Source organism: Diabrotica virgifera, chromosome 5 (assembly GCF_917563875.1).
Source record: "Diabrotica virgifera virgifera chromosome 5, PGI_DIABVI_V3a".
In the NCBI taxonomy this organism is placed as follows: domain Eukaryota; kingdom Metazoa; phylum Arthropoda; class Insecta; order Coleoptera; family Chrysomelidae; genus Diabrotica; species Diabrotica virgifera.
This window is the reverse complement of record NC_065447.1, coordinates 53,365,463-53,384,303: the sequence shown is the minus strand read 5'-3', so window position 1 is coordinate 53,384,303 and position 18,841 is coordinate 53,365,463. Positions and strand designations below refer to the sequence as shown.

General features: G+C 31.4%; 1 protein-coding gene across 1 annotated transcript in view; it reads right to left on the bottom strand.

The window, feature by feature from the left end:
* LOC126885743 (beta-galactosidase-1-like protein 3) overlaps positions 1–18,536 on the bottom strand; it is a 34,242-nt gene extending 15,706 nt beyond the window's left edge. Inside the window, exons 1-3 of the mRNA XM_050652521.1 lie at positions 18,318–18,536; positions 9,336–9,738; positions 5,060–5,371 (exon numbers count right to left, since the gene is read on the bottom strand). Of these exons, the coding sequence (XP_050508478.1) occupies positions 5,060–5,371; positions 9,336–9,738; positions 18,318–18,441 (839 nt within the window). The 5' untranslated portion in view covers positions 18,442–18,536. The remainder of the gene's footprint in view (positions 1–5,059; positions 5,372–9,335; positions 9,739–18,317) is intronic.
* Positions 18,537–18,841: the final 305 nt, after the last annotated feature.

Sequence of the window (18,841 nt, the reverse complement as noted above, 5' to 3'; positions counted from 1 at the left end):
ATGTGGACGAGTATAATACATAATACATAGCTACGGTACTGTATTAAGGCCGCGTCCCACCATCAAATAATTTGATCAAACTGGTTTGAGCAAACTGAAAGTGACAGTTAGTGACGTCACATCCTGAGTGTTCATTGTGGATAATTATGAAAAATTTTAATTTTAAATAAAGTACAAACAAGTTAGACAACTCCATACAAAAAATTTGACCAAACTAGACTATAGTGAGAGCACAGATTTTTAGAATTTAAAAAAAAACTGCAATTGTGACGTCACTTTGACGTACTTCCGGAGTTTGCTCAAACTGTTTGATCAAATTATTTGATGGTGAGACGCGGCCTTTAGTCTACTTTCGCGCGTATAAATTACAAAAAAAAATATTTATAATCTTTAATTAAAATATAACCATTAAACTAATAATCGATATTTTTTGTAAGTAATTAGCTTGTACTTTAAACTCATTTTTACGCTTTGAAAGAATTAAAATAAATTATAAACAACGTAGTAATCGTATGTTTACTTTGCTGTTTCATAACTTTTTTGCAAATGGTTCGAAAAAAGTTTTAAAGCATTCATTTTCAAGATCTTTGAAATATGCATTTTACCTATTTTTTAAAATTAGAATATAATAAAAACTTTCTGAGAAACGTTAATTTGTTTATAACTATTTTTTTTAAACATTTAAAGATTATTCAAAAAAATTAAAAAATTATATTTTGTCGACAAACTATTAAATAGGCATCCCATCTTTATAAGATTTCAAAGTTTGATCAGTGTTGTAGTAAAGAAAAAGAGAGACGTTCTCACAAACAATTTATTTTACAACTAACGACCGGTTTCGCTGTCTACAATATTCACAGCATCCTCAGGTCCGGTTAAAGTAAAATTAAATGCTACAAACAACAAAAAACCAGAGTTAGTTAGGTGGTCTGGTTTAAATAAAATTTTAATGATACAGCCAATATCAAAGTACACATGTTTATGCATGTAAATGAATACCCACATGTATGTACGCATGGTGTACACAATCCTCACACTCACATACATGCACGCATTTATATGCAGTGGCAATCAAAAGCATGTCAAGTAGGTATTAGATAAATACTTACTTTCCGGTATAAGGGAAGAATATAGTAGTATTCAATATCATACTTTTCTCTGCACTTTGCTAGAGGGATGGTTGGTAAAGGGAACGATTTGAATGTAATATATTAACTAAACACCGGTAGGGTCTTGAGGGGTTTAGTAGAGAAATACGACATTAAACCGATAATCAAAATTGTTAGTTATATATAGTGATGTTATTTTAATTATATATAGTGATGTTATTTTAATTAATAATGTAGATTTTATTTATATATGATTGTTAGATGTTTTTCTGGGTGTGCAACTTTTAGGCCAGATTGGTCGTTTATGTAATATATGTGATCTGTTTGTGAATATTTGTTTGCTATGTTTAAAATTTGAAGTTGAAGATGAACTTGAACAATAGTACTTTGTTTAAAATTTTTTAAATGAAAAATATTAAAATTGTCAAACAATAAAATCATTCATAACTGACTCAGGATTAAAGCTAAGTGTGAAGGCAATGTAGTAAGTAAATTAAAATTTATTGTAATGTGAAGTTATAATTATCTATAGTACTATAGATAATTATAAATTCACATTACAATAAATTTTAATTTACTTACTACATTACCTTCACTCTTAGCTTTAATCCTGAGTCAGTTATGAATGATTTTATTGTTTGACAATTTTAATACAGTGGAACCCCGATAAGTCGGCCCCCGATAACCCGGAAGTCCGGCTAACCCGGACCGATTTTCATCAGATAAACATTTTGATTTTCAATATTTTGTATTTTGACAACGAACCGATTTGGGCGTCGCGAAACGTTAATAAAATTATTTTTCAATTTAATTGTGGCTTATTTCCCATCAAAATAGTTAATTATCAGACAAACCTTTCAACAATAAAAATGTATGTAATATAATATTTGAGAGATAATGACATTATGACATTGTGTATGTGTGTAATTTGAACTATACGATATTAAAAATGACTCATAGCACACGCCGCAGAAACAACAGCCACCTGTCTGTAGTACCTATTCCTTTTTATTTCAAACTGTCTTAGCATTGTTTAGGAAAGACTATTTAAAAAATTCTTTTATAAACAATGGTCTTTAGTTTTCACTGTTCTTAAATAACATTACATCGTTGTGACTGTATTGTGTGTCTTGTATTGTTCGCTTCCGTTTGCTTACGTTTGTGTTTGGTGTTTTTTTTAGTAATTTTAATGGGTAGGTACTGTGCATATTTATATATTTCATGTTATTTCAATTCTAATGGAGTTTATCTGTAAGTATACCGTATTTTATTAATTTTTACCATATTCTCCGGCTATCTCGGATTTTCGATAACACGGATCGGCCGCGGTCCCGATTAATCCGAGTTATCGAGGTTCCACTGTATTTAGTACTATAGATAATTATAACTTCACATTACAATAAATTTTAATTTAATTACTACATTACCTTCACACTTAGCTTTAATCCTGAGTCAGTTATGAATGATTTTATTGTTTGATAATTTTAATATTTTTAATATAACAAATTTTAAACAAAGTACTATTGTTCAAGTTCATCTTCAACTTCAAATTTTAAACATAGCAAACAAATATTCACAAACAGATGCCATCTATTACATAAACGACCAATCTGGCCTAAAAGTTGCACACGCAGAAGAACATCTAACAATCATATATAAATAAAATCTACATTATTAATTAAAATAACATCACTATATATAACTAACAATTTTGATTATCGGTTTAATGTCGTATTTCCCTACTAAACCCCTCAAGACCCTACCGGTGTTTAGTTAATATATTACATTCAAATCTTTCCCTTTACCAACCATCCCTCTAGCAAAGTGCAGAGAAAAGTATGATATTGAATACTACTATATTCTTCCCTTATACCGGAAAGTAAGTATTTATCTAATACTTGACATGCTTTTGATTGCCACTGCATATGAATGCGTGCATGTATGTGAGTGTGAGGATTGTGTACACCATGCGTACATACATGTGGGTATTCATTTACATGCATAAACATGTGTACTTTGATATTGGCTGTATCATTAAAATTTTATTTAAACCAGATCACCTAACTAACTCTGGTTTTTTGTTGTTTGTAGCATTTAATTTTACTTTAACCGGACCTGAGGATGCTGTGAATATTGTAGACAGCGAAACCGGTCGTCAGTTGTAAAATAAATTGTTTGTGAGAACGTCTCTCTTTTTCTTTACTACAATAGTATGGACTCACACATGCAACCCATTCATTATTTCGTCAGTGTATTATAATTATTTTGGTTATTATTGCGACCGTAAATTATTAATTAACAATTGAATTGTTGCTAAAATATTCGTTTAATTTTCACCGGCTTCTGGAACTAAAATCTAAACCAAGAAGGCTTTTACGTCACTGAGTTATTTAATTATTGGTAGATAATTACTTATCTAAAACTTTATTTGAAATATTCTCCGGTAATCAGCCCAGACTAGTACCTACTTAGATACAATAAGCCAATTATTGCTTCAGTAAGACCGACTTATAACAGTTAATAATAATAATGTTATATTTAGCACTTCAGACCAAGCTGACTCATAGCTTGGTTTACATCTTCCTTCATTCCTGTTTCTTCTTCGCTTTTTCTTTCCAATTGCCTACATTGAGAGACCCCAGGTCGTCATTAGCTTCATGACTCCATCTGGTCCTAGGCCTTCCTTTTCTAACAAGACTTTTGGCATTCTAACTTGGGCCATTCCTAACTATGTATGTCTTCTTTATGTATGTAGTTTTGTGTTCTTACTACTTCCAATTTCCAATACATTTAATAACAATGATGATAACGGATCTCCTTGTCATACTTCTTCTCTCATTGCAAACTTTTCTGTTAGTTAATTATTTAACTTCGTATGTTGGGTTGCGACAGGGAGATGCGCTGGCGCGTCTCCTCTTCAACATACCTCTGGAAAAGGCTGTGAGGGATGCCCGAATAGACAACAGAGGAAATATTTTTAATAAATCGTCCCAAATTTTGGCATATGCAGATGACGTGGACCTAGTGGCCCGCACAACACACAAGCTAGAAGTAATGTATACCACCTTCTCAAATGCCTCAGAAAATATGGGCCTGCAAGTAAACGAAAAGAAAACTAAGATGATGCATCAACACCCAACAATAGAGCCAGAAACATCGGTCACCAATTCACGGTTGATAACTCTACCTTTGAAGTGGTGGACAAATTCACATACTTAGGCTCCCTGATCACCAAGGAGAACGTCATGACGGAAGAAATCAAGCGAAGGAAAATCCTAGCAAACAAATGCTATTTTGGACTGAGTAGGCATATGAGAAGCCAAAAAAAAAAAACAAAAATAAACAGGTGTTTCTAAAATATCAAAATAACGAGTAACTTTGTTATTTTTATAGAATGCCAGTATCTAGTACGGTAATAGATCGGTACGATAAAGTTCTCGGGCGGCCCTTCCGTCCAGCGTTTTTCAGTTATAAATTATTTCGAAAACGATCAACTTAAGAAAAATATTATAAATAATCTCTTTTGTTCCCAATGATCCAAATAATCCAAAATAATTTCTGCCTAAGCCAAAAAAATGGATTTTAATTTGTTTTAATGAATGTAGCAATAACTGCAAAATTCTGGCATTTAGGTATAGGGAATATTACAGGAAAAATAATCAGCATTTCTTAAGGACTTCAAAATTAAAAAAATATATAGGATGTTCCTTTTAAAATAAGAAAGTTCATTAGATTTCTAGAAAAACGGAAGATCTGACAACAATGTAAATACCACTGTAATATCGGTCGCATTAAAAGGTCCTTATCCAGCAAAAGTTATAAAAATCGTGCAAGCCGTTTCTGACATAATTCAGGCGTTCCATACATAAAACTCACTCGGTATGTAATATAGTTGTAACAGCTAGTTGACTTAACAAATATAATAATAATAAATAAATTAACATACTTACTTATTAGGTTGCAATTCTGACAATCTCTTTAAATAATTTTCAGGGGAATCACCAAAATTAGTAGTTTGAAATAAAACCCCTGGCAAAGTTCCCGAATCTCCTTCTGCAATAGGGTTATCGGACGTTACTAAGAAGTCTGCTAAATCATTGTCTATATATAGCTGCTGAAGAAGTCCTAGGTATCTTTTAGATGGTTTAAAAAAATCTTTGTAGTTAGTGTATCCATATTCGTTTTCAACTTGAAAGGCTATTATAGGCCCGCCTTTTAAAAACTTGTAAGGCAACAGTTTTTTCAAGAAATAATTGAAGTATCTGGAAGTTAAAACAACAAAAGTTAATGAAAATTTTGTGCTACAATTAATGTGAAATATGAAAAGTTTACGCTACTGCAAGGAAGGAATATGTATAGCATTAGATCAAGTTCTATCAGCATTCCTCTGTTATCTATGAAAAAGATACTTAACAGGTCAACTCTATATCAACCAAGCCCCTGTAGAAAGAATGAAGTACTGCAACCACAGCTACAACTATCTCAGCACCATAATAAATGAAGAGTGGACCAACAACCACGAGATAAAAGCGCGCATCGGAAAAGCCAGATCCACCTTCAACCGGATGGGCGCCTTCTTCAAGCAGTGTTGCCAACCACATTTCTTTAGATGATCCGATGATCGCTCGAAAAAGATCCGATTTGTCACGAAAAGATATGCTCATTGGTGTAACCAGGGGGGTTGGGGGTTATAACCCCTCCTCCCAATTTGGATGTACTTTGAGCTCTCTACACTAAGTGTAGTACACTCAACACCATTACTGTCCATTACTGTTCCATACCTCCAAGAGACCATCCTGTAGTTGTAACCCCCCCTCTTAGGATCATTCTGGTTACAACGTTGGATAGGTAAAAAAATATTCTGTAATTAAAATCAATGTCGCCAATGTTATTCTTTTATCTGACTACTTATTACAGAATAATTTTTAATATACTAGATTTTCTGTTTTACCATTTTAAAAATTTTCGTTTATAGATTGAAATCTCGTATCCTAGCTGATTAATTCATGTAATTACCTACTATGATTATATTGTACGTATTTTGTATTATTGTAAGTGTTAAATCTAAATATTTCATTATTTGGATCTTTTTATTTATTTTTAAGTAAAAAAACACTTTTTTCTACAACCGTGTTAAAATAGTTATTTTCCTAACTAGTGAGGAAAGTGATACTTTTACGCACGAGACTGCCGTTGACGAACAACGCGAGAGCGGAGTTCGCGCAAGCAGTCGAGTGCGGGGAAGACACTTTCCGCATGAGTTAGGAACAATATTTTTACTAGGGCCGTACGTTTGGAAAAAAACCACAAAAAATAGAGCTATATCAATTTTTATTTAGGAGTGAAAATACACAAATTAATTCTTTGACAAGGCTGTCAAAACCAAAATTTCAATATAATGGGTCACCACGACGACGATATTGGTTTCCATGACGACGATTTAAAACCATTGTAACTGTCTACTGATCTGACTTTTAAATATTATGTCAAAATAATTTTATTTCATCTAATTATCGTGCTAATTTCATTAAAACATGAACACAATAAGATAAGTTTCAAATAAATTAGTAAATAATATCTAAATATTAGTTTATTGCATGTATTATAATATAGTATAATGCCATATTACAAGGTATTTTGCTTTTCCGCACGGCGTGCGGGAAAGTGCAACTTTCGGAAACGAAATGCGTGCGTGAAAGTGGCTCTTTTAGCACGGCCGTAGAAAAATGCAATTTTTAGCACTCCATACGAGCGTTAAAAATGCTACTTTAAGGCACTAGTGCTTTAAAATTTTGTAATGTCAAAAAATATAAAAATGGAGTGTCAGTCAAGTTCAAGTAAAAGTTTTTGTAGATATTGTCCTGTAATTACGTTTGCAGAAAAAATATTGTATGATATGAGGGATCTAGGACGTTTCATCGCCGCCGTTTCGATGCCGCCAGTTCGATGCCGATGCCGGCCGATTCATCGCCAGTCAATTAATCGCTATCTGATATATTTCCGAATTTTCGACAGTTACAATTATTATTTATTTTTAGTATTAATTAGGAATTCTAGGAAATGCGAGATATGACGGCGATGAAATGGACTGGCGATGAACCGGCGGCATCGAAACGGCGGCGATGAAACGTCCCATTCCGGATATGAGTGTACATTTGAAAAAGTACATTTTTAAGGCACTCATGTGAATTGCAGAACTCGCTTCGCTCATTCTGCAAACTTTCACATGCGTGCCTTAAACGTGTACTTTTAACACTTATATCATTAATAACTATTAAATATTATATTATTAAAACGTAATAACTACCAAAAACTAGGTACTAGAAAAATAAATAATAAATAAATCAATACAAAAAACTACAACTATATTAAGAGCGTAGGCGCAAAATTTCTGGTCAATGGTTTTTAGAGTTCTGAGAAAACTAATAATTATATTTGAAAAATTTAAACGCAGAATGAAAGACTACATTATTACCGACGGCCGAAAGTCCCTGAAGACTTCTATAATGTTTATTGTAATAAGTTACAGGGGTAAAAAAAAGAGAAAATTGAGTGTAATTTTTAATTTTAAATATCTCATTCAAAAATACCTTTTTGTTTATTCAAAGAGACTTCTGGTCCTCGGTAATAATGTGTTTCATTATGCGTTTAAATTTTTCAAAAATATTTATTAATTTTCTCAGGATTCGAAAAAATGAATGCGTTTAACAATTATTGGTCCGAAATTTTGCCCCTATGCTTTTTTAGCAACTAAAGATTTATTACAACTAAAAAAAGTAGAAACGTAACTGAGAGTCTTAAAACATTAAAAACCTAAACATCTACGTAATCCAAAACACACAAAAAAAATAATATAATAAAGTACAAAATTCTATTTTTTATTTTGCCATTGTACATTTTATTGTACATTTTACATTGTAACATTTTTTGAAGGTGTAAATTTTACACAGCCAATATTACCGACACCATCTTTTGTCGCCAATAAAGCCCTAATTGTAGATGCATTTAAGAGGTTTCTTTTATCTGTTTTTATTATATTGAATGCATTACCGAAAACCCTTTCTACACTAGCGTTTGAAAATGGTAGAAGGAATAGCAATGAAAATACTTTTTTTAAATTAGGAAACAAATATAGATTAGCTTCATTTTTTAATTTTACTATTATCCATTATAAAAAAGTATTATCACAAACCAAAACTTATTTCAACAGACGTTTACTTAAGCACTGCACTGCACTACATAAAATAAAAATAAAAATATAAAACTAAATCGTGCAGTAGCTATCATAAGTTTAAAGACTAAAACCCCATAAATAAAATCGGACAGAAGAATCCCTGTTTTTGAAATTTGAATTGGATCAGTATGCCTTAAGTGGAATCAAAACAATTCGCACAGGTCCCTTTTGTCCCTTCTTATCTATCCCTACTTAGATAATTACCATGAAAAGTATGGGATGTCGCTAACAGTCATTCAATATAATATAGGCTATTTATAGAAATTTGGGCGGAACCAAAGAAAATTAATGTGTTGTTGGGAATATATTACGAATGGGAAGCGGATTTTTTAAGTTTTTGTTATTAGTCTGTTGTAGTAGAATGGTAGATACACTGAAAAATATATGCAAATATCCGATTTATTTAAAGATACGGAGAAAATACGACAACTCTCAAAAAGATCGCAAATCGGATGCTTATACGCCGATTGGCAACACTGCCTTCAAGAGGCACAATCTCTTCTTGGCATAAAAGTAAGAATGTCTTCTCTGTCCTTTTTAATGGTGTTGAATCGTGGACCTTGAATGAAGATCTATGCAGAAAATTGGAAGTATTTCGGAGAAAATTGGTGGCTATATCGGAGAATTATTAAAAAAAAAACCCGTGGACTGTCCGGGTTGCAAATGAGGAAGTCCTCAGAATTATGAAGAAGAACCGAGAGGTACCTACTAACCACCATCAAATCTCGAAAGCTAGAATACTTCGGATACATTATGTTAAATGAATCCAGATATGCCCTCCTGCAAGCCATCCTACAAGGAAAAATATTTGGAAAGCGAGGTCCAGGAATAAGAAGAACATCCTGGTTAAATAACCTCAAAAATTAATTTCACACAACATCTTTGCAGCTTTTCCGCGCTGTTGCAGATAAGATAAATATTACCGTGATGACCAACATTGGTGACACATTGGCACATCATGAAGAAGATATCAGCATTAGAAAAAATCTTACCTAGAAATATGATGGTTGTAATTATCTTCGTCAGTTCGGAAACCCATAGGTTTTCCCCTTAACAACCAGCTTGGAAATCCGCCGAAATTATATTCTGCGCTAATAAATGGCCCAGGTCTTAAAATAACAAATAAATCCTCTTCTTGTGCTAACTTAAGGAAGGATTCAAGGTCCAGAAAGTCTTGCATATCAGATCCACTGGATCCAAAGTCAAATGTTCCATTGTATGGCTCGTGGAGGTTCCAAGGCAAATACGTTTCGACTGTATTCAGTCCAGCTGCTCTCAGTTGTCGTAGACGGGTTCTCCAGTAAGTTCGTGGAATTCGAAAGTAGTGAACAGATCCACTGTATATAAAGAATGGTTTTCCATTAAGAAAAAAGTGTGTTTCATTGGTAGTTATACCTAAAAAGCAAACAAAAATACAGTTATATGACGTGACCAAAAGTCGTTAAAATGTCTTGTTATGTTTAATCAACATGTATGTGTATGGCTTAGGGACCATGGTTATGTAAACATAAGAATTACATATTTCTTAAACTTTATTTTCCTGTAGATTTTTCGATAAAAATATAGAACACTTTTATACTAATAGTCCATGTGGTGAGACCGCTCCCGTCTGAAAAAATTTATGATTCGGTTTCTTTATGGATTCCTATTAAAAAATGTCCCCTTTAAACAAATCTGAAGGGTGCCGGGCGAAATTTTTGGACAGAAATTGTTTAAACAATTTTTTTAAACAAATACAAAAGATCACGTTTTTTGCTCTGTAATATACAGAGAGAGTCTGTAAAGTGGAATAAATTTAATATCTCAAATACTAATTGTTTTTTTGGAAAATGCTCAGACCCGTCGATTAGTATTTCAAATTGTCCTTTTTGACATTCAATAAAAATGTATACAGGGTGTCCCAATTTAGAGATATGACGTCATCGTCGATTTTCTTAAATGGCAACACTGTCATTTTGATAGCTAATTTGATAGGGTTTGTAAAGTTATACATAACTGCAAAATATCAAATTTTTATTCTCTACCATTTACAAGATAATAGAAAATAACAAAGTTATATCTGTAATTTGGAATATATTCAATAATTAAAATACTAACTGTTTTTTTGAAAAATGCTCAGACCCGTCGATTAGTATATCAAATTGTCATTTTTGACATATAATAATAATGTATACAGGGTGTCCCAATTTAGAGATATGACGTCATCGTTGATTTTCTTAAATGGCAACACTATCATTTTGATAGCTATTTTGATAGCGTGTGTAAAGTTATACACATCTGAAAAATTTCAAAATTTTATTCCCTACCATTTACAAGATAATAAAAAATAACAAAGTTATGAAGAACAAGAAGTAATCAAATAATAATTGAATTTATTTATTTCAATTAAGCAAATGCTCATAACGTTGCCCATTGACAATTTGACAATAATTGAGGGCAACATTATGAGTTTTTGCTTAATTTATTGAAATAATTAAATTCAATTATTAGTTGATTACTTCTTTTTCATAACTTTGTTATTTTTTATTATCATCTAAATGGTAGAGAATACAAATTTGAAATTTTGCAGTTGTGTATAACTTTACACACCCTATCAAAATAGCTATCAAAATGACAGTGTTGCCATTTAAGAAAATCTACGATGACGCCATATCTCTAAATTGGGACACCCTGTATACATTATTATTATATGTCAAAAAGGACAATTTGATATACTAATCGACGGGTCTGAGCATTTTTCAAAAAAACAGTTAGTATTTTAATTATTGAATATATTCCAAATTACAGATATAACTTTGTTATTTTCTATTATCTTGTAAATGGTAGAGAATAAAAATTTGATATTTTGCAGTTATGTATAACTTTACAAACCCTATCAAATTAGCTATCAAAATGACAGTGTTGCCATTTAAGAAAATCGACGATGACGTCATATCTCTAAATTGGGACACCCTGTATACATTATTATTGAATGTCAAAAAGGACAATTTGAAATACTAATCGACGGGTCTGAGCATTTTCCAAAAAAACAATTAGTATTTGAGATATTGAATTTATTCCACTTTACAGACTCTCTCTGTATATTTTTAGGTTTTTGGGTCATTATAAACAAGAAATGTATGTTGTAGTTTTCCTCAAAAATTGATAGTTTTCGAGTTATAGGCGATTTAAAATTTGAAAAATGCAAAAATACGCATTTTCAAGGCTTAAAAACTCACATTTAAATTAGTATTTTTGAGGTTGCCAGATACTAAAATTGAACATTCAGCTTCAAGATTCTGAAGAGTGATCGCGTCTAACTTTAATTTATACCGTTGTTTTTTAATTGCTTGGATATGCATGTTTATCCGATTTTTTTGCCGATGCGGAGCGCTCTATTTAAAAAATCTCCTATTTTCCTCCGAAAAATATTTTTTCTATATTATTTGGGGTATTCTAAATAAAACAAGTTTCTTTACCTTTTTCTCAAAAGGTATATAAAATAAGTAAAGTCTTAAAGTTATAAGCGATTTAAAATCCGAAAAATGACAAAAAAACGCATTTTCGGATTTTAAATCGCTTATAACTTTAAAACTATTAACTTTTGAGAAAAATATCAAGAATCTTATTTTATTTAGAATGTCCCAAAGAATTTATAAAAAATATTTTTCGGAGGAAAATAGGAGATTTTTGAAATAGAGCGCGCCGCACCGGCAAAAAATCGGATGGACATGCATATTTAAACAATTAAAAAACAACGATTTAAATTAAGGTTAGGCGCGATCACTCTTCAGAATCCTGAAGCTGAATGTTTAAACTTCAATTTAAGTATCTGGAAACCTCAAAAATACTAATTTAAATAAGAGTTTTTAAGCCTCGAAAATGCGTATTTTCGCATTTTTCAGATTTTAAATCGCCTATAACTCGAAAACTATCAATTTTTGAGAAAATTCAAAATATATGTTCCGGAGCAAAAAACGTGATCTTTTGTATTTGTTTAAAAAATTGTTTAAACAATTTCTGCCCAAAACTTCCGCCCGGCACCCTTCAGATTTGTTTAAAGGGGACATTTTTGAATAGGAATCCACAAAGAAACCGAAGCAGAAATTTTTCCAGACGGGAGCGGTCTCACCAAATGGACAAAAGGCGTAGGAGGCATAGATGAGTAAAAGTATATGTAATGGATAATCAACAGGAAAAGCTAAAATCATAGATAAAATGTGAAAAGTAGAGTGTGGTATACTATTAATCACCCTTAATACAATTAATATACAATGTATTTTAAGCCTAATTTTGAATAAAAATGTTATTAACCTAATCCAAAGCCTCTGACCATAATTACTTGGCCGTGAAATGTTCATGCTGTTGCAATGTTTTCATGTGTATAAAACATTGACGAGCTGAGGAGTATGGCATTCGTATTTTTTATTAGACGTGAATATATCGAAATAGTGTTAATAGATACTATTATTATTAATTTGTGGATAGTTGTGGTTCGCCGTCGTTTTATTTTAAAAATATAATGTTAAACTGAAGACGTTGAAAGTCAAAGTTTTCAACCTAATGGAAATATTAATAATATTGAAAAATATTAAAAATATTACTAAAATATTTTTAATTGAAAACTTATTGGTCCATTTCCCTGGTAAAACCTCCATGGCTTCTAAAAATTGCAAGCCAGATAGATGCTGAAGCGAAGAAGACAAGAGGGAATTCAAAAACTTACAATTCACGACCCCTCGTTTGCGCTCCCTGTTCGAAGTGAAAAATAAGATAGTTTTGCCTTCGCATTGCAACTGAATAAAAATGGAATTTTTATTTTATTTTTATATTGGTCTTTACTCCTTTGAGTAATTAGGTCCATTTTCCGTTGGAATTTACCAGCTGAACAGATGGGGTCGTGAATTTTAAGTTTTTGAATTCCTGCTTGTCTTCTTCGCTTCAGCATCCATCAGGCTTGCAATTTTTAGAAGCCATGGAGGTGTTACCAGGGAAATGGACCAATAAGTTTTCAATTAAAAATTTTTTAGTAATATTTTTAATATTTTTCAATATTATTAATGTTTCTATTAGGTTGAAAGCTTTGCCATTCAGTTGCCAGATGACGCTAGTCACCTACTCCATAAACGTCAGTTGCAATGCGGGGATAAGCTTTCGTAGTTTTGTCACTTCGGGCAGAGAGCAGCAAACCTACGCCTCTCTGATGATAACCCCAAATAGAGTCGAAAATCGTCGATTTAGAGTGCTGGTCTGCGCTACCTGTTCTAAGTGAAAAGTAAGACGGTTTTGCCTTCGCATTGCAAGTGAATAAAAATGGAATTTTTATTTTATTTTTGAAGACGTTGACTTTGAAGTAGCCTCTGCGTTTATTTACCACAGGAGGTTATTTTCTAGTAGAAACAATACTTAATAACAAATTTTGATAGGTTTCGTTTCCAATACCAGAAGTATTGTGGGAGTAGGTAGAGGTATATAGGAACCATTTCAAATTAAACTTTTTATGAGACTACGAGAAATCCTTCTTGGCATATTTTTCAACCTTACAATGGAAACATTGATGAGACAAATTTATGGCAATTTATTTTGCATGTTTTTTAATAGATACAAAGGCTTTCGATGATGTACGCTATAGTCTTCTAATAAAAATAATCAAAAAACCATCATTTATGTAGCATGTACAAATATTGAAAGGTATTAGACAGGGCTCTATAGTGTCACCAATGTCTTTTAACATATAAGTTGAACAACTATTTCAAATTGCTCTAGAAAATATACATCATAGAATTAAAGTAAATGTGATCATAATTAACAATCTTCGTTACGCGTAGTGCCAGTCTCAAGCCCGGATAAAGGAGGAGGGAGTGTTCAGATCAGGTTAGCACCCTACCTAAGGACTATAAGTACAACAGTGCCCATAGAACCAAGGATGTGCCACGGATGAAGAGGACCGATCCATTAAAAACAACTAATGCAACTAACTGGATAACACATTAGTAAAAAAAAAAGAATATATTAAGAATATCCACTTGGAAAATCAAATCCCTGAACTCAAGAGAAATAGAAGTAGCTAAAAAACTAACCGAAGCACATATTCGTATATAGGTACATATGTGCAATCAAAGACAGAGAAAACTAGGGAATAGTCGTGTTAGACAACTACCTGATGGTATACAGCGGCTTATCAAAAGAAACAAGGCTTGAAGGGGTTGGCATATTCATCAATAGAAAATTAATTAATCAAGCAGAAGACTGCAAATACATAATATCGGAGAGGATTATTGGGAATCAAAATAAGACTAAGAGGAAAGCAAGTTAACATCATGCGAATATAAGCACCGGAAAATAATAGAAAGGAATGAATCAAAGTTACTTGCTTATATTAAAGACGGTTGAAAAATTGGAAAATCGACAACGAGAATGAACCCAAATCACACTCATAACAAGAAGACGCACATGCACACAAGTTAGTCTAAACAGTGCCTCTATTCCTACAAGAGACTTAGTGAAATAACTTGGGTTCCAGTTGGACCAAAAGGACTAGAGAACTTGTTCTACCATTGGATAATAAAACACTGCTTTACAAAATCAGCCTGAAATGAATATGAACTTAAGACATATAGCGCAATCCAAAATGTCGCAGATGATAGCTGAAGCCTCTTGATTGATGAATATCAACCATAAATGATGTCATTTAACTCCAATATGGCCAAAATTCGTAATTCAAGGCACTCTTACCATATTATCAATGAATTATATCAGCCACCAATGCAATGGAGGAATAAAGACTGAAGAGGTCGTGGCCAGAAGACATAGCTACATAGGTAAAATTAGAAAACCATATTGGTATCCAGAGGCGTAACAGAAGTTTCCGGGGGGCCCCAATATGTCAGGGGCCCCATTTGGTCGTCTAACAGGTATATATGTAAAAATGTGTTATTGTTATATTATTTTACGCATACATAGGCAACGTTTTTTAAACAGTGCAGTATTGAAAATGAAGTTGCCCATCAGATAGATATCTATGTATAAATAAAATTATTGTAGATATATTCGCTGATAGTTTGCACGAAGAAAGTTGTTCATCTTATAGAATAATACTAAGTAAAATATAATCATTGATTAATTTTTGTTCCATTTTATTTTATACCAACACACCATAACATAAAAAATCTAAGTTGTCATAAACAGTGCATAATTACACTAATATCCCAGTAAATGACCGTTTTGGAGTGTAATTTTCAGGAGCAACTCTGAAAAAAACATGTTTTCAGATAGTTTTTCACAAATAACTCGAAAAATTAGTATTTTATCGAATTAAAAAATATTATCGAAAAAATATTTTTAGCAAAAATGTAGCTTATAAAAACACAAACAAAAATGGTGTATTCATAGAGTCTATCGACACAGTAAAAGCAAAGTTGTAGCTCATGAAAAATTGTTCTTATTCGTCTAATTCCAAATCAAATATTTCAACATGAAATAATAAAAAAAATTAAGCACTTTTCGGGGAAAACTCATTAAAACTCTTTTTAAACGTTTAAAAAGCTTTATTTTTATTTTTTATAAAAGTTTCTAGCATCAGCGAGTTACGCTCAAAATAAAGTTGGCTCTTTTTTTTGGAAAAAATCGTGAACATCTTCCCCAATTTAGTACCCCAAATAAAATTAATCGTTAATGCTTTACCATTTACTTTATATTATATGCCTTTATATAAAGCATGATATGCTTTACGTTTATTATGATCTGTAAGTTTGACCAGTTCAAAGCTATTATTTTCGAAAAAATTTGGTTATATAGTAAAAAAAGTTTTTTAAATTTTGGAAAAACGCCCTTTTTTTCAAAATAACTTAAAAGATATTATTGATCCGAAAATTCCCAATAATTTTTTAGAAATGTAGGTTGTGCTTTTATAAATATTGGTACTATTTTGTTTTTCTGTGCGACAAAAATTGTCCTGTATTGTTCAAATTGTGCATATGTACAGGGTTATTCACTATATTTTGACCCCCCTGTAAACTGCTTTATTTACAGAATTAGAAAAAAAATATTAAAAACAAAAGTTATTAGATTTTTAAATTATCATTTTTTGACATATATATCATACTAGTGACGTCATCCATCTGGGCGTGATGACGTACCTAATCGACTATTTTTTAAATAAGAATAGGGGTCGTGTGATAGCTCATTTGAAAGGGTATTCAATTCTCTATTCAGTAATATAAACATTAAGATAATTATTTATAAGAATGTCAAAAAAAATTTTTTTAATTAAATTAATTGACACAAAAAGAAGAATACATGTAATTTATTTATTTCAAAATATCTTCTACTGCTGTTAGAAAACAGAAATAAAAGTTTATTGCACAAATAAACATTGCTTTTTGCTTAAATTCAATGTTTAAACTGCCAAGAGGCAGATGGGTGGCAGCTTGAACATTGAATTTAAGTGAAAAGTAATGTTTATTTGTTCAATTAACATTTATTTCTGTTTTCTGACAGCAGTAGAATGTATTTTGAATTAAATTAATTACATACACTCTTCTTTTTGTGTTAATTTAATTAAAAAAATTTTTTTTGGACACTCTGTATAAATAATTATCTTATTGTTTATATTCCTGAATAGAGAATTGAATAAACTTTCAAATGAGCTAGCACACGACCCCTATTCTCATTTAAAGAAATAGTCGATTACGTCATCACACTCAGATGGATGACGTTACTAGTATGATATATATGTCAAAAAATCATAATTTAAAAATTGAATAACTTTTGTATTTAACATTTTTTTTTAATTCTCTAAATGATGCAGTTTACAGGGGTCAAAATATAGTGAATAACCCTGTACACTCGTGATTAGTGACTCGTTCAAGCTCTTTCAACCCTTTCAAAAATAAGCATTGTGAACTGGTGAAACTTACAACAGGTCATAGAAAAAAAAGTTAAGTATTTTTAAAGGGGTAATGATTAGTTTCATTTGAGGTGTTAAATAGTGGGAGATTTTCACAATTCTTTTTATCAAAACAGGGGCTAATTTTATTTTGAGGCTAATTGTCTTAGTCTTGATGCTATAAATTAAAAAAAAAAATGAATAATAATAATAAACAGTTTTTTAAACACTTTAAAGAAGCTGTAATGGGATTTCCCAAAACGTGCTACATTTTTTGGTTATTTCACGTTGAAATATTCGATTTGCAATTTTACGAATAAGAAGAATTTTTCATGAGCTACAACTTTGCTTACTGGGTCGATAGACTTCGTTTTTTAAATTTTTTTATAAGCTGCATTTTTGTTAAGAATATTTTTTTCGGTCAAATACTTCATTTGAGTTATTTGCGAAAACCGCCTGAAAAGGTGTTTTTTTTGTTAAACAATAAACATTTTTACTGGCAAATAACTCGAAAAGTATTGACTTGGCCATTTCGGTGGTGATACTGAAAATTACACGGTATCGCCGTATTTCACGTTCATTTACTGGGCTATAACCCATATAAGTTTTTGTTACACAAGTCGAATTCAATAATTTTTTAAAGGGGGCCCCATTTCTGATTCTGAGGGGGGCCCCGGCGGAGTTTGTTACGACACTGTTGGTATCGAAATCAAGCTAAGATTGTCAACAGAGTTAGGTACTTACTAATTACTTAATGTATATAGTCGGTTCGGTAAACTCAGACACAACTGGCTAGTGATTTTAGTAAGTAATTTTGCCAATTTGGTAAAATTGGCAAAAAATAATTACTAAATAGTTAGTAATTTTGGTTAGAATTTTGCCAATTTTGGCAAAAAACAAAAAAATTACAGAATAAAGTCACAAGCCAGTTGTGTCTGAGTTTATCGAACTGACTATACCAGTTTACTAGTTGATTTTAAATATGCATTTAAAATAAAATATTATTTAATAAGATTATGGAGTATGACGATTGGTTGCATCATGAATTTGATATAAGACAAGAATGATAATAAGACAAGAATGTTCAAAAGTAAGCAAAGCTACATACCTGATTTAATTCCGGATTCTGTGAAATATTCATAATTTGTTGGTAAATCTTGGGCCAAACAAAAAGTTATGAATGTTAATAAAATTGGGGACAATTTTAATATTTTCATTTTACTATTACCCATCGTTTTAATTATTTTGTAATACAGGTAACAAGACAAAGGAAATAATCATTTACTTTAATTTCTTTGGTAAATTTTTATCAGAAAGGTACAAAAGTCGAATATTGGGATTTATTTTATCAGAAACTTAGGATAATACTGTTATCTGTATACTTGATAAATAATTGAATATGAATCTACAGTGTATGTTACAGTTCAAGTTGATTATCCAGTTGGAATTGACTATTCCTAGTTCGAGTCAACTCAAACGGCTGGTTTCAGTAAATGTTGATTATAAAATATAAAATGAAGATTTTTATTCAACATTACTAGTAAAAGTAGACTCAAATTAGTTTAAGTATACTCTTCCCAATGCCATTTAGTAAAAGTTGATTCACACAAACAACCGATTCTATTTAGAAAT